General features: G+C 35.3%; 1 protein-coding gene across 1 annotated transcript; it reads right to left on the reverse strand.

The window, feature by feature from the left end:
* Nucleotides 1-3,818: 3,818 nt before the first annotated feature.
* On the reverse strand, nucleotides 3,819-7,177 carry LOC104118582 (protein transport protein SEC13 homolog B-like). The gene is made up of 2 exons (XM_018778389.3): nucleotides 7,079-7,177; nucleotides 3,819-4,989 (listed from the first exon to the last, which is right to left on the reverse strand). Exon 2 carries the CDS (start codon nucleotides 4,898-4,900, stop codon nucleotides 3,995-3,997), a length of 906 nt encoding a protein of 301 aa, XP_018633905.1. The 5' UTR covers nucleotides 4,901-4,989; nucleotides 7,079-7,177; the 3' UTR covers nucleotides 3,819-3,994.
* Nucleotides 7,178-13,626: the final 6,449 nt, after the last annotated feature.

A 13,626-nucleotide genomic window follows, 5' to 3' on the forward strand; every position in this document is an offset into this window, starting at 1 on the left:
TGTAGGGGTGCTGATTGAGAGTTCGAGATTTTGAGTTTTAACCTGAAATCGGAGACACTACAAAGAAAAAGTGTAAAGTAGTGTATGTGTTATATAGATTTGTATCAAATAACCACTATTATCCTTAGCTCCACGGCGGGCGCTAAATTGTTTACCCTCAAAATCAGCTAACAATTAAATTTGTAAGTGGTTTTAAGGATACGTGGATTAACTTGATACAAATAATAAATTAGATTGCAATTGAAATATATAATGATAAAGTTAATGCAAACCACACGAATTAGATAATTTTAGCCTTGGAAGGTCGGCCACCCTCGAGCTGATTGTACTTCGATCGATATCAAGACACATAAGGATAAAAGCTTAAAGAGAATAATAATGTATTGCTTTGGAATGTGTGTTACCATGTCCTTTACAAGTAATTAGACCCCCTTAATATAGTAGGAGAGTCTTACATTAGGTACAACTCTATAAAAGGCAAAAATACTCTAATTAACTGATTGCCGATCTCTTATCGATATGTGCCGAGATCTCCGCCGTGATATTCGGTCGGTCACGGATATCACGGCCTTCTGTTGGCCGAACTTGACTACTTGACAACGTTCTTCGAAGTTAATCGAGGCTAGGGACCGATCCCGAATCGCGACCCCGACATCCTCGAGGGCGGGCGTTTTGGTACGGACTCCAAATTTATGAGATCTCTACCTCGATCTAAGCTCCCCTGTTACCATACCTCGAGTTTGGCTTATCATGTCGGAGACCGGGATGTACTATGAGACCGGTTCTACCCGTATACACAACCAATAAAAAGGACTAGAGGAAGTATTTGTTTTTAAAGTAAAATGCTCATTTATAAGACTAGCTAGACTGCTTAGATAGCTGGATATTTGAGGTAAACCCATTGTTTGTGGGCTTAGGTCTTCGGTTTCTCACGAACTCTTCTAAGTAATAAGAGTCGTCTCTTTTTTCTTAGTTGCTTCTCACACGTGCGTCAACAAAGCAAATATGGTTGCACGTGTAAGGTCATCACGTGGATGCTTAACAATGCACGTGCCGTTCCCCTTGATAATTGGCTTTAAGATTGTCTTTGTGCTCAGTAATCAATTACTACAATGCTCCCTCAATTATTGTTTCTTCATGTTATACCTTTTTCTTTTTGGTTTAGTTCAAAGTAATTATAATATCTTCTGAGAATTATATTGATATTACCATCACACGTTATGAAAGGAGCCTTTAGGTAGATTAATCCTTGATCCTTTACAATTACAAGTATCATAATCCTGGATTCATGATCAGTAATATTTGTACATTCTCGGGATATACACAAACAATCATTTTAGGGCTGCTATTTAGAGATTAGTCAATACTTGTTTTATCCTGAAAATTTGAAATAAAAATCTCAAATTCAGGACTATTCATGACATTTTGTCCCGATAAACTGAACGGAAAACTGAAATTCAAGACACATTGGCTAATTTCTAAATAGCAGCCCTTTAGAGTGGCTATCCGGTGTCATTTCTACCGATTTAAATCAGCCCAAATAGGTTCCCCGAAGGCCCAACCATTTTAGGCTGTAGTTGCTCATTGAATTGAAGGAAGCTGAAATGTCCATTAGGAAAAGACATAGGCCAGCCTCGCTGAACTAGGCTGATTTAAATAGCCAAATTTTCGGCCTTTTATTTAGAATTTGATCACATTTTTAAATTAGAGCAGTTGTTTGAAGTTCAAGGGGGGATTTGCATCTATACTAAGTTTTTGGGTCACAATTTAACTTATACCCGCTTTGCAAAAAAAATTGCAAGCGTACCCACTTTTCGGATAATTTCAAACATACGGGGCCTGAAGTAGCAAGAATTTATGTCTGAAGTTTGAACTTCAGAATTTTTTGCCTGAAGTGTGACCTTATCAAAGTAAAATTTCAGATATTTTCGTCTGAAGTTTGGCCTGACTTGCAAAAGCAATAAGAAAAACTTCAGTTCGTAGTGCAAACTTCAAACAAATTAGTCTGAAGTTCTTCAGTTTGTAGTGCAAACTTAAGACAAAATCAGCTTGTTATATTTGAACTTTAAATAATTTTTCCTCGCATGATAGTTGCAAACTTTAGACAAAACTTAACTTGGTAATGTCTGAAATTTGGTCCTGCAGTCCCAAACTTCAGTTGATGCTTCTTTGAGTTTTGATAATAAACTCTTGTTTTATTATTTACGTACTGTGTGTTGAGGTGCAAATTTCAGACAAAATCAGGTTGTTATATTTGAACTTCAGATAATTTTTCCTGGCATGATAGTTGCAAACTTCAGACAAAATTTAACCTGGTAATGTCTGAAGTTTGTCCCTACAGTCCCAAACTTCAGTTGATGCTTCTTCGAATATTGACAATAAACTCTTATTTTATTATTTATGTACTTTGTGTTGGGATGTATTAATGTTTGAGAGGCAGTAGCGAGTCTTTCTTTCTTCTTGATTTGTCGCTTTGTCCAATTTCCAGAAACGATAACATATGTAACTTACAGGATAACCTGTTTGAGAGAGAAAACAAGAAGAAGAGGAAAAGAAGAGGAGGAAGAAAGGAGCGCATAGGTCGCAGGATCTGAAGTTGTCAAAATTAGGGTATAAATTAAATAATTTAAAAAATATGGGTATAAGTTAAATGAGGGCGACCAAATAGGGTGACCCATGCAATTTTTACCAAAAGGGCCCACCTAACATGAAGTTCAATATTCAAAAATAATTTTTAGGCTACGGGTCTAATGGCCAACATCTAAATACAAAGACAGACAATGGCAACCTGCTGTATAATGACGATTTCCCTATATTGACGACTTGACGCAGGCTCCTTAACCCAAATTAGGGCGTTCTCCTAATTTTCTTAGACATTTTACGAGAATGACAAAGGTTTTGTAGTTTAGTGTAAGACTCGCAATAAGTGTGGACTTGATTTTCAGTGTCCTCCTTTCTCCACCCCGCTCCCACAAATAGAAAAAAACAAATCTGAAAAAGGATACTTAACAGGAGTAATTTAGTGAATAACTTAGATATAAAATTTCATGCTTCCCTAACAATTTAATCACAATTTATGGAATGACCGGCTGGACTAAAAACATCAACTAATTTGTCCACAGGCAATTTCAGTAAATATACAGCAAACCAACGGTATAAAGAAGCAATCAGAAATAGTTGACACTTGACACAAGCTGTAGATGTTTAAGTTAGGATATAGAAAGATGCCTCTTTCATTTCTTCAATCTCGTTACTCGATCCAATTGTCTGTCTAATCAGGCGTTTGGACACAAAATATGTGGTTTTTGGAAGAAACAGAAGTAATTTTTGAATTAAGTTAAAAAAGAATATTTGAAATTTGAAATTATATTTGGACGTACATTTACTTTATTATAATTTTGTGAGGAAAATGAAATTTTACATGAAAAAGTAGTAAAACCCACTTTTTCAAACTTGGAAAATCATCTTCAAAAAAATTCAAAAATTCAGCCCAATAACTAAACAAGTGTTGAAAAGAAAAAATCGAAAAAAGGAAATCTTTTATATGGGCAACCGGGTCCTAAGACTTTTGTATCCATTTTTCGCAATGATACAGGTTTGGGTGCTTATGTACATTGTCGATAATTCAAGGCGTAAAACGTATACCGGGCATCTTAGAGATGGAGTGAAAAGCATAAGGCGTAAAGTATACAATTGGGCAAACACCCCCAACTATCGAAGCGTTAGCACTATAGATATTAAGACAATGGATAAGATAGTTCATATCTGTTCTTCCGTCAAACATCACATTGATCGTGATGTTATATAGCACATTGATATGATGAAGCAAAATCCATTTTATGATAATCGACAATTCATGAACAACTTCAAGTTTCCTTATTCATTTATGCATTGCAAAAGAGCTAGTTATATTAATATGATATAACCCCCAAAAGTTAATGAATATGCAGCAATAATATGGGCTTAAGGGAGATACTGAAATATGTGTTGAACTTTATGCATCTACTGAAGTCACTAGTTGCCATTCACCATCTACTGCTTCATTCCATAATGTCACATTATTATTCCCATCTGCCACAGCCAGTAGGTTTCCTGTTAGCGACCACGATACTCTCCAAACAGGGGAACCAAAATCCTTCAACACATTACCCTTCCATTGATCACCTTCCTTACCCACGGTCCATATAATTACTCTTCCATCTTCAGAAGCACTCGCGATAGTTGACTTTGGCAGTCCCAGGTTAGGGGCCCACGCGACGTCCCTGACCCAATCAGTGTGCATTTGAAGAGCCGGGAAGCAATCCATTTTCCACGTTCCATTAAACAGCTTCCACACTTTAACCGTATTGTCACAGCCACCAGAAGCAAGCTTCTGAACAGGAGTAAGCATATCAGAGCCTACAAGAGAGCCAGTAGCCATTGATGGCGCCCAGGAAACAGATGTAACACCAACAGGATGGGCCTGATCGATCCGTGATGTCTCCCAACCACCATCTGATCTTGCAGTGAAAACCGAAATGTTCCCATCAGAAGATCCACAAGCCAAACAAAGGCCCAACTCATGAGGAGCCCAAGCTATGGAATTGACTGAAGCTTTATGGTCATCAAAAACATGTGCTAAACTCCACTCATTTTGAGCACCTTCCTTCCAAATAATTATCTTCCCATCAGAAGAACAGGAAGCGAGGATTGACCCAAACTTAGGGTGAGCCCAAGCTACTTGCCACACTGGTCCTTGGTGACCACTCAAAGTAGCCAGTTGCTGCGAGGACGAGCTGCTAACCCCTGTTATCTTAATGGTGCAGTCTGAAGAAGCTGTTGCCAGACGCTTACCATAGTAATCCATTGTCACATCATGCACCGTGTCCGTATGCCCACTTTCAATCTTCTGTGAAGGCATTTCTCTTTTTTTCCAGTTAAAGGTACCTTCAAATGCTTCTTAAGTTCTCTGTTACAATGTTTTAACCTTTTTTTTGTGTGGCTTAAAACCTGAAAGATATACAAATATAGATGGTTGATACAGAACTCTGACAAAGGATGAAATTATGATGTTCCAAGAACAAATTAAGGTTGATTTCATCTTGCAATCTAACTTCATCACCCGACAAAAACCTTCTTACAAAATAATCTAAGACAAAGAAATAAGAAAGGAGGACATTAATTAGAGAATCATGCAAGTGACATGATAAATGGGAGTTTGGTAAACCTACCTGACTTTGATAAATACTAAATAGGTCTATTGGTGACATCCATCAAAGCAAAGAAATTTTAGAACACCTACTAAAAATGGACATATGATTCCATCAACAAATAGGCAGCAGAGGACATAGGCAGGATATGCCTAGACTAAAAGGACAAAACATTGTCATAGAGCTAAATGCAATTAAAAATTCATCTATCTCCACTCAAGTTAGAATTGGCTGACCGATACTGAACAATCAGAGAAGAAACTTTTGTTCAAATGGCTTCACACTGCTTTTCTTTTTAGGTTGCCAACTGCTCTTTGTCCATCCCAATTTATGATGCAGTTTAATATTTGTTGCGTCTTTATGTTACACAAATCAACAAACAATGATCTTGCACTGTTCATATTTAAAAGAATTAGAAGAGAACAAAATCGTTGTATGAGCTTTGCTCTCTGCTATCTGTGTATTGAAAAAATACAATCATTATTGCTGAAGCCTGAATCTCATTTCACTCCTTTTCTCAGGTTGTCTTCAAGCCACTAAAGATCACATGAATAGTGTTTCAAAACCAGGTAATTGCTTTATTGACGTTTTAGACATGGAAAAGGAAAATAATTATTCAAACACCTTGTTGTTCGTTCATATATAGTTTTTAAAGCAGAGAACATGAACACACAACTCATTAATATTACCAAAGTCCACTTACTAATATTTTAACACCCGAGAAACATTCACAAGTGAAACAAATTATAGATCTTTGTTGAGTCAAATTGTATCGCTCAAATAGGATATAAGGGGAGTTATTGATTTAACATCTCACCTACTTAAAATTTTCTTTCCATTTTCTCCTCTTTAAATAATGTGCGGGATTATTTTGATTCTGTTGTTCCTACAATAAACCTGAATACCATAAGAGTTTCCTATGTTTTTTTTAAAAAAAATCTTTGACTGCTCAGTTAGGCGTTTAGACATTTATCATGTGCACTAACATAAATTGAATTATACACTAGAGTAATGCAATCATTATGATATTCACAGTGTTTTAATGATAATTACCTGTACTATTGTCGTACTGTTTAAGCTAGAATCCAGTCTTAGACTAATATTACAATGTCTGCAAACACCTAACAACATTTTAAGGACATACATTTTCAGGCCTCCCTAACAATAACAATAATAATAACAAGAACAGTATAAGAGATCAAGACTTTAAAATGGCACGGTTTCATGAGTTTACTATCTAAAATAATATTACATTTATTATGGCCACGGGCCCTTTTTGAGACTGGAGCTTTTGAAACTGCTCTTGCGCTTATATTTTAGACACCATTTCAGAGGCAGCTCCTTTCCAAAATAAATCTTTTTTTTTCACTTTTCGAGTGTCAATTTGACCTTTTTCATCTTCATCATTTTTAAATTATGTCAGTTGCTGAAAATAAAAAACTTTAGCTTGATAATAAGATTAAAACATTACGACAAAATATATTCGAAACTTTTAGTCAAATATATATTTTCTTTTTGTAACTGTCGTGTCCAGCCCAAGCTGGCGCACCTTGACTAATTTAGTCAAATATTTTTCTCAACTCGAGGAAACCAAAAAGCGAATAAAATTCCACACTCAAGCAGGGCTAATTTTATTATTCCTTTTTCAATACAGAAGTTCTAAGCCATTTTCAGTTTTTCACTTGGACACAAACAGTAACAATACATCACAAAGAACTGTAAAAATGGGAGTTCAGGCTTTCGGTACGCAGTGCAATGCAATTAGAAACAGTAAACAACAGAGGATTGATCTATTTGCCAAAAAAAGTGAAAAAACAAAGAGTGCTGTAAATGAGGTAATCCATTTAGAGAGGGAGAGAGATGACGGAAGAGACAAAACGACAACTTACAGATACGATTTCGCCGGAGGTCGCGAGGAGTCGCCGCAGAGAGAGAGAGAGGAACAAAATCAAAGTCAACTTGACGGAAAAAAAACCCTGCAGTAAAGTGGGTCCGAAGTCCAAAATCTTCACAATAAATTGTTTATTTGGTTGGGCCCACTGATGATGCCATGTTAATCAATTAGAACGCGACATATCATCACATGGCCCACAAAACTTCTCCACATTTTCAAACGTGGCACAACGTGGCAAAAGAACACCGTTCCTTGAATATGATACTACCCGTTTCAAACTTATTTCATTTTTAGTCTGCCTAAAAAAAAAAAAATTCTTTTTATATTTAAAAATAATTTATTTTTATTTAATAATTTATAGTCACATAAAATATATATTAAACTTTATTTTTTTTATTTTTTCAGTTTTCTTAAATTTCGTGCCCAATCAAATAGGTTCACATAAATTAAAACGAAGAAACTAATAAGATTGAGAATATGCAAATTCCAGTTCGCTGCGGGCTTGATAAAATAGAGTTTAAGTTTTATGCCCAAAATTTTTACATTACTAGTCTTATGACGTGGGTTGTTTTTTCTAAAAAATATAATCATATTAATATTATATTAAAATATTATAAATAAAATTTTATGTTCCTAAAATTTAGAAATATTAATCCTACATATTAATTTATAAGGGAATAAATTGCCACATAAAAATAAAAATATCAGCCGATATACAAATAATGAAGAGGTTTAAAAAAAATAAAAAGATAATTTATCAAAAATATATTTTTTCGAAAACATTTTTTTTTTGCAGGGGTAGAGGGTATGGTAATTCCTATATGCAGGTTACTTTTTAAATCTTAAATTTTTTATTATGAAAATTTTCATCTCTAAATTCTACATCAATAGGTTTTCACATTATGTGAGCGTACTCGTTCATATATGCGGCCTAATTAATTGATTTTGGTTTCTGAATTCAGTCATTTCGTTTTTAAGGAAACACCGCCTTAAAATTTTAACAAGCAATCATTGAGTAATTACGTAATTATATATATGCTATAATTGCTTTTACGCTGTACATTAGAACCGCCTTGGTTAGGCGCGTTTTATCGGGAAAAAGCATTCCCTTTGACAGCATCGTTGCTCTAGATTCATCCCACATTGCGTCCGAATTTCGTCAATATCCCTTGTGAGGGCATTCACATCCGGCATACTTGGCAAATGATCAAGGTAGAGAATCTCCCTTAAATGAAACGACACGTGGGACTCGTACACTCTTGATCTAACCGCGAGGGGTAACGGGGGGGGGAGCATGCTCCCTCGTCAAATCAGGTCCAACATTCTCTTCCTCCTCATCATTATCCTCATCAGGGAAGGGTGTGTCATCTCCAGACTCATCGATATTGTTGTCATAATCACTATTCTCTTCCTCACTCTGTGCATGTGCCAGATCCCGATTAAATATGTCGTCTTCGGGGCAATTGAGTAAGGACAGGACCTTCAGGATGCTCGTTTTCACTGCACAACTAATAAAATAATGAGTTACTCAAATTGATAAATACTTTACATATAGCTATATCACTTCACTTACAAATCGTAATGTGTTGACATCCCATGATAGACATTATCCTGTTGGTGATGACTCCCGGATGGACCACCATGATCCAACATACCAGAACTAGGCATATTCCAACTGGGCGTTGGTTCATAACTTGTAAAATTCATATCTGGCCGGTACCCCTGTGGAATATATGAGTGCTAATACAAATTCAATACAGCAAAAATAAATATCGTAACACAAAGGAAAATTGAAGTTTACCACTCGTCTTGTGGATTATGTAAACTAGGAGAGAAATTATTTCCTCGCTGCTCATTCGCCCATGGATATAAGTTTAGATGAGGCCAAACTCTTTCAGCCGAAACCTGTTCGGCTAAAACTGCTCCAAAATAACCACCCGATGACTGAGGGATATCCCTACTTTGCGCAACCTCATTATTGCGAACGTCTTCAACCTTGATGTACATTTCTAACATTTTTATCACAAGAAATTTCTGGTATTCATGCGGAGTCCTCAAAAAATCTCTCAGAGTTTCATCGTACTCAATGTTAAACTCAGCATAACAAGCAACCCCTTGCGGAGTGACAAAATACGGATATCTTCCGGTTACTTTAAGGTTCACCGAACGTTTGCTCACACTCATTTGTTTACATAACAACGATACCAATTTATCGTACTCCATTGTAAGTGGCAACTTAACATGATACAGTGAAGATAAACTACAGGTTACTGAGTTATTCTCCACCACAACCTCACCCTTCCCCCCCCCCCCCAATATAATGAAACGCTTACTTTTCGCTCTTGAGACATTATGACTAAATACAAAATAACTTAACGAAGAAATATTTCAGAAGACTTGAGAATATTTATGAATGGATTTTTAAAAAATTCTTAACCTCCTTAAATAGGGCAAAAAAGCAGTCCTGGGTATAATTTTTTTAGGTATAGTATCTTAAATAAGGGCACTATATCTAGTTGAATTATTGTTATGTCAGTTAAGTCAAGAAGAATTATTTGTGGGCCCACAAAATATGTATATCGCATTAATAAACGGTGTTATACTTCCCGTCTTTTCAAATTCAAGTATAACGCTCCTTTAAAGGGCGTTATACATATTTTGGTTATCATCTCTTTTTTCCACACATTTCGATTGTTTGAGTCCAAAAAATCATATTTTGGTTCCGGACTCCGATTTCGCCGGAGGGCGCGAGGAGTTGCGGGAGAGAGAGAGAGGAGAGGAACATAATCAAAGTCAACTTGGCGGAACAAAAACTCTGCAGTAAAGTGGGTCCGAAGTCCAAAATCTTCACAATAAATTATTTATTTGGTTGGGCCCACTGATGATGCCATGCTAATCAATTAGAACGCGACGTGTCATCACATGGCCCACAAAACTTCTCCACGTTATCAAACGTGTGCGTAAAAAAAAAAGACCTCTTTTTATATTTAAAAATAATTTACTTTTATGCAATTATTTATAATCATACAAAATATATGTTAAACTCTATTTTCTTATCTTCTCAGTTTTCTTAAATTTCGTTCACAATCAAATAGGTTCACATAAATTAAAACGAAGAGAGTAATAAGATTGAGAATGTGCAAATTCCAGTTCGCTACGGGCTTGATAAAATAGAGTTTAGTCTTAGGACGTGGGTTGTTTTTTAAAAAAAAATATTAATCATATTAATATTATATTAAAAAATTATATTTTAGTTATTATAAATAAAATTTTATGTTCCTAAAATTGAGAAATATTAATCCAACATATTAATTTATAAGGGAAGAAATTGCCACATAAAAATAAAAATATCAGTCGATATACAAATAATGAAGAGGTTTTAAAAAAATTAAAAAATCATTTATCAAAAATATATTTTTTCGAAAACATATTTTTTTGCAGGGGTAGAGGGTGGTAATTCCTATATACAGGTTACTTTTTAAATCTTAAATTTTTTATTATGAAAATTTTCATCTCTAAATTCTCCATCAATAGATTTTAACATTATGTGAGCGTACTCATTCATATATGCGGCCTAATTAATTGATTTTGGTTTCTGAATTCATTCATTTCGTTTTTAAGGAAACACCGCCTTAAAATTTTAACAAGCAATCATTGAGTAATTACGTAATTATATATGCTATAATTGCTTTTATTGGAAAATAAAATGTTAGTTTATGAATAATTCTCACCAACTTAAGGTTCTCACATGATACAAACTTCTTGGCAAGTTGTTAATTTTAAAAAAAATTCAAACAATGCCAAGATTGTGCTATTTTACCAAGACTTTTGGAGTAGCCATCTTTAGTTGACTTTAATTTCTTAAATATTAGTTAGCATTAAAATACCTTTTAAGAAGAAATCAAATTAATTATATTAATCATAATTACTATTTTGTCTGACATAGAGAATATTGTCAAAGCGTAAAAAAATTATTAATTTATTATGTATCGGTTTCGTGCTTTTAAAATAATATAATTATAGACAAATATAAGAAATAGATAAATATGAAAAGTTATTTGTTGATTACTTTATTTATTCAAGGGAAAGGATAAAGCTTTGGAATCTCAAAGAGGGCCTTTAACAAGATGTCAAGCTAAAAAGTTACAAAATAAGGTCATTAGACTTCAAGTGCAAATAAAGAAGTTGTTAATTGGGAGAAAGAGCTCAAGGATAAATGATTTGAATTGGTTAGGTGTTACAATTGTTTTATGGCCCTAATTTATGTCCAAGAAGAGGAGTATTGAATCTCAAAAGACATCCTTTGAATAAGGTCCTAATCGGTCCGCTTTTGAACCAATTTGGCACCTAAAATGTGTCCAAACTTGCAGCCCATGAAGTCCTACATAAAGTCATATTTTTATAACATGAAAATGACGTACTTGATGTCCAAGAAGGGTACAATAAGTGTGCTAGTGTAATGACCCGACTGGTAGTTTTACTTTCTAGATCATGTTTCCCTAATTAAGACTCCCCGTATGTGATTTTACTATGTTATGACTTGAGGGGATGGTTAGTTCGGGTTTGGAAGGGTTCTGGTTGAAATCGGAACACTTAGTTCCTTAATATTGGCTTAAAAGGGTTAAGTTTGACTTGAGTCAACATTTTGAGTAAACGACCTCGGAACCGGGATTTGACGGTCCCAATAGGTTCGTATGATGATTTGGACTTGGGCGTATATTCGGATCGGATTTCGGATAACCAGGGAGCGTTTATGCGCTTAATATTGAAGGTTTTCAAGTTCTTTAAGTTTGGTTTGGAGTAGGTTTTGGTATTATCGAGGTCCTTTTGGGATTCCGAGCATGTAAATAGTTCTGTATGGTGATTTAAGACTTGCACACAAAATTTAGCGTCATTCCGAGTAGTCTAAGTATGTTTCGACGCGTTCAGAGTTAGTTGAGAAGTTGAAAGTTCATAAGTTGAATCAATTTGGTTTTGGGGTGTGATTCTTAGTTTCATTGTTGTTTTACGTGTTCCGAGAGTTCGAGCAGGTCCGTACTATATTTGTGGACTTGTGCGTGTATTGGGACGGGGTTATAAGTAGCTCGGGTGTGTTTCGGACCACCCGAAGCTAAGTTGAAAACACCAGAAGTTTCTGAAGGTTTCCTTCTTCGCGAACGCGAAAAAGTAATCGCGTTCGCGATGAAGGAATGGACCTGGGTGGGATTTTGCCCTACGCGTTCGCGAGGGAGAAACCGCGTTCACGGAGCTCTGGTCCACTGGCCTTCGCGTTCGGGGTGCCCTATCGCGATCGCGTACAAGGGAACACTAGACAAAAACATTTTAAAAACGGGACTTAGACATATTTTTCCCATTTCTCACTTGTGTGGTCCGAATTTGGAGCTTCTTGGAGAGGAGCTTTCATCAAGCATTGCAAGGTGAGTAATTTCTACCTAATATAAGTTAAATACATAGATTTTGGGTAGATTCTTAACACATAAATTATAAAAATTATGGGTTTAGTTGAAAAATCTAGGTTTTGATAAAAATGGGATTAAACCACGAAAATAATTATGGAATTAGGTAAAAAAATATATATTTGAGTTTGTGAGGTTATGGGTAACATTTATCTTTGAAAATTTCCAGAATCTGTGCATGTGGGCCCGGGGGTGAATTTTAAGAATCTTCCAATTTGGGTTGGATAATTACTCTAATAGCTAAATTATGAACTTGTGAGTGTATATTGATTAATTTATATAATATTTGGCTAGCTTCGGATTGTTCGGCACCAAGTTAAGAGTTTAGAGTGAATTCTTGGCCTAAAATTGAGCTTTAAGACAAGGTAAGTCTCTTGTCTAACCTTGTAAGAGGGAATTTACCTCATAGATGTTTTAAATTACTATTTGGTTCTAATTGTGGGGGCTACGTATGCACGAGGTGATAAGAGTCCGTGCGTAGCTACTAATCATGCTTAAGTCCGGGTAGTTTTAGGATCCAAATCATGAAATATTTGTATTGTTTGCACTCTACTTGTTAATGTAAGTGCCTAAATTATATTGAAACTTGATAAAGGATTCGTAAAGGCCGAATTTCACTTACTTTAGATTCTGGCAGGTTATTTGACCGTTAATAGAAATTGTGCTTCCCTGTGTATTAGTCTTGTGATAACTTTTAAATCAGATGTTCATAAAGCATTCTCTTTTCTTGTGGAGCGGCCCGAACGCCTCGGCAGTATAATAGATGCATCTATGGTTCGTGCCGCTCGACTCTCGGCAGTGTACACATTATTCTAGATCGGGCCGTACGACCTCGGCATAAATCGTACGTGTTAATGCTTGGAGCCCGAATACACTTGATATTATTTTCATGACTTTAGAGGTTATAATTTATTTATTGGCCCGAAATTGATTTGGAGTTAGTATGTGTTAGTTGGAGATTTTTGAAAATTACTATCAGTTAAAGAATCATATATTCACTGCTTGCTATTATGTTGTTATTATTATTCACATATTCCATGCCTATTTAGAATTTCTGTATTTTTATTGTTGGCCCATAGTAAGTGTC

This window comes from Nicotiana tomentosiformis, chromosome 3 (assembly GCF_000390325.3).
Source record: "Nicotiana tomentosiformis chromosome 3, ASM39032v3, whole genome shotgun sequence".
NCBI lineage: Eukaryota > Viridiplantae > Streptophyta > Magnoliopsida > Solanales > Solanaceae > Nicotiana > Nicotiana tomentosiformis.

Excerpts from the sequence above, each read along its gene's own strand:
- LOC104118582 (XM_018778389.3), bottom strand. The coding sequence starts at position 4,900 with ATGCCTTCACAGAAGATTGAAAGTGGGCATACGGACACGGTGCATGAT.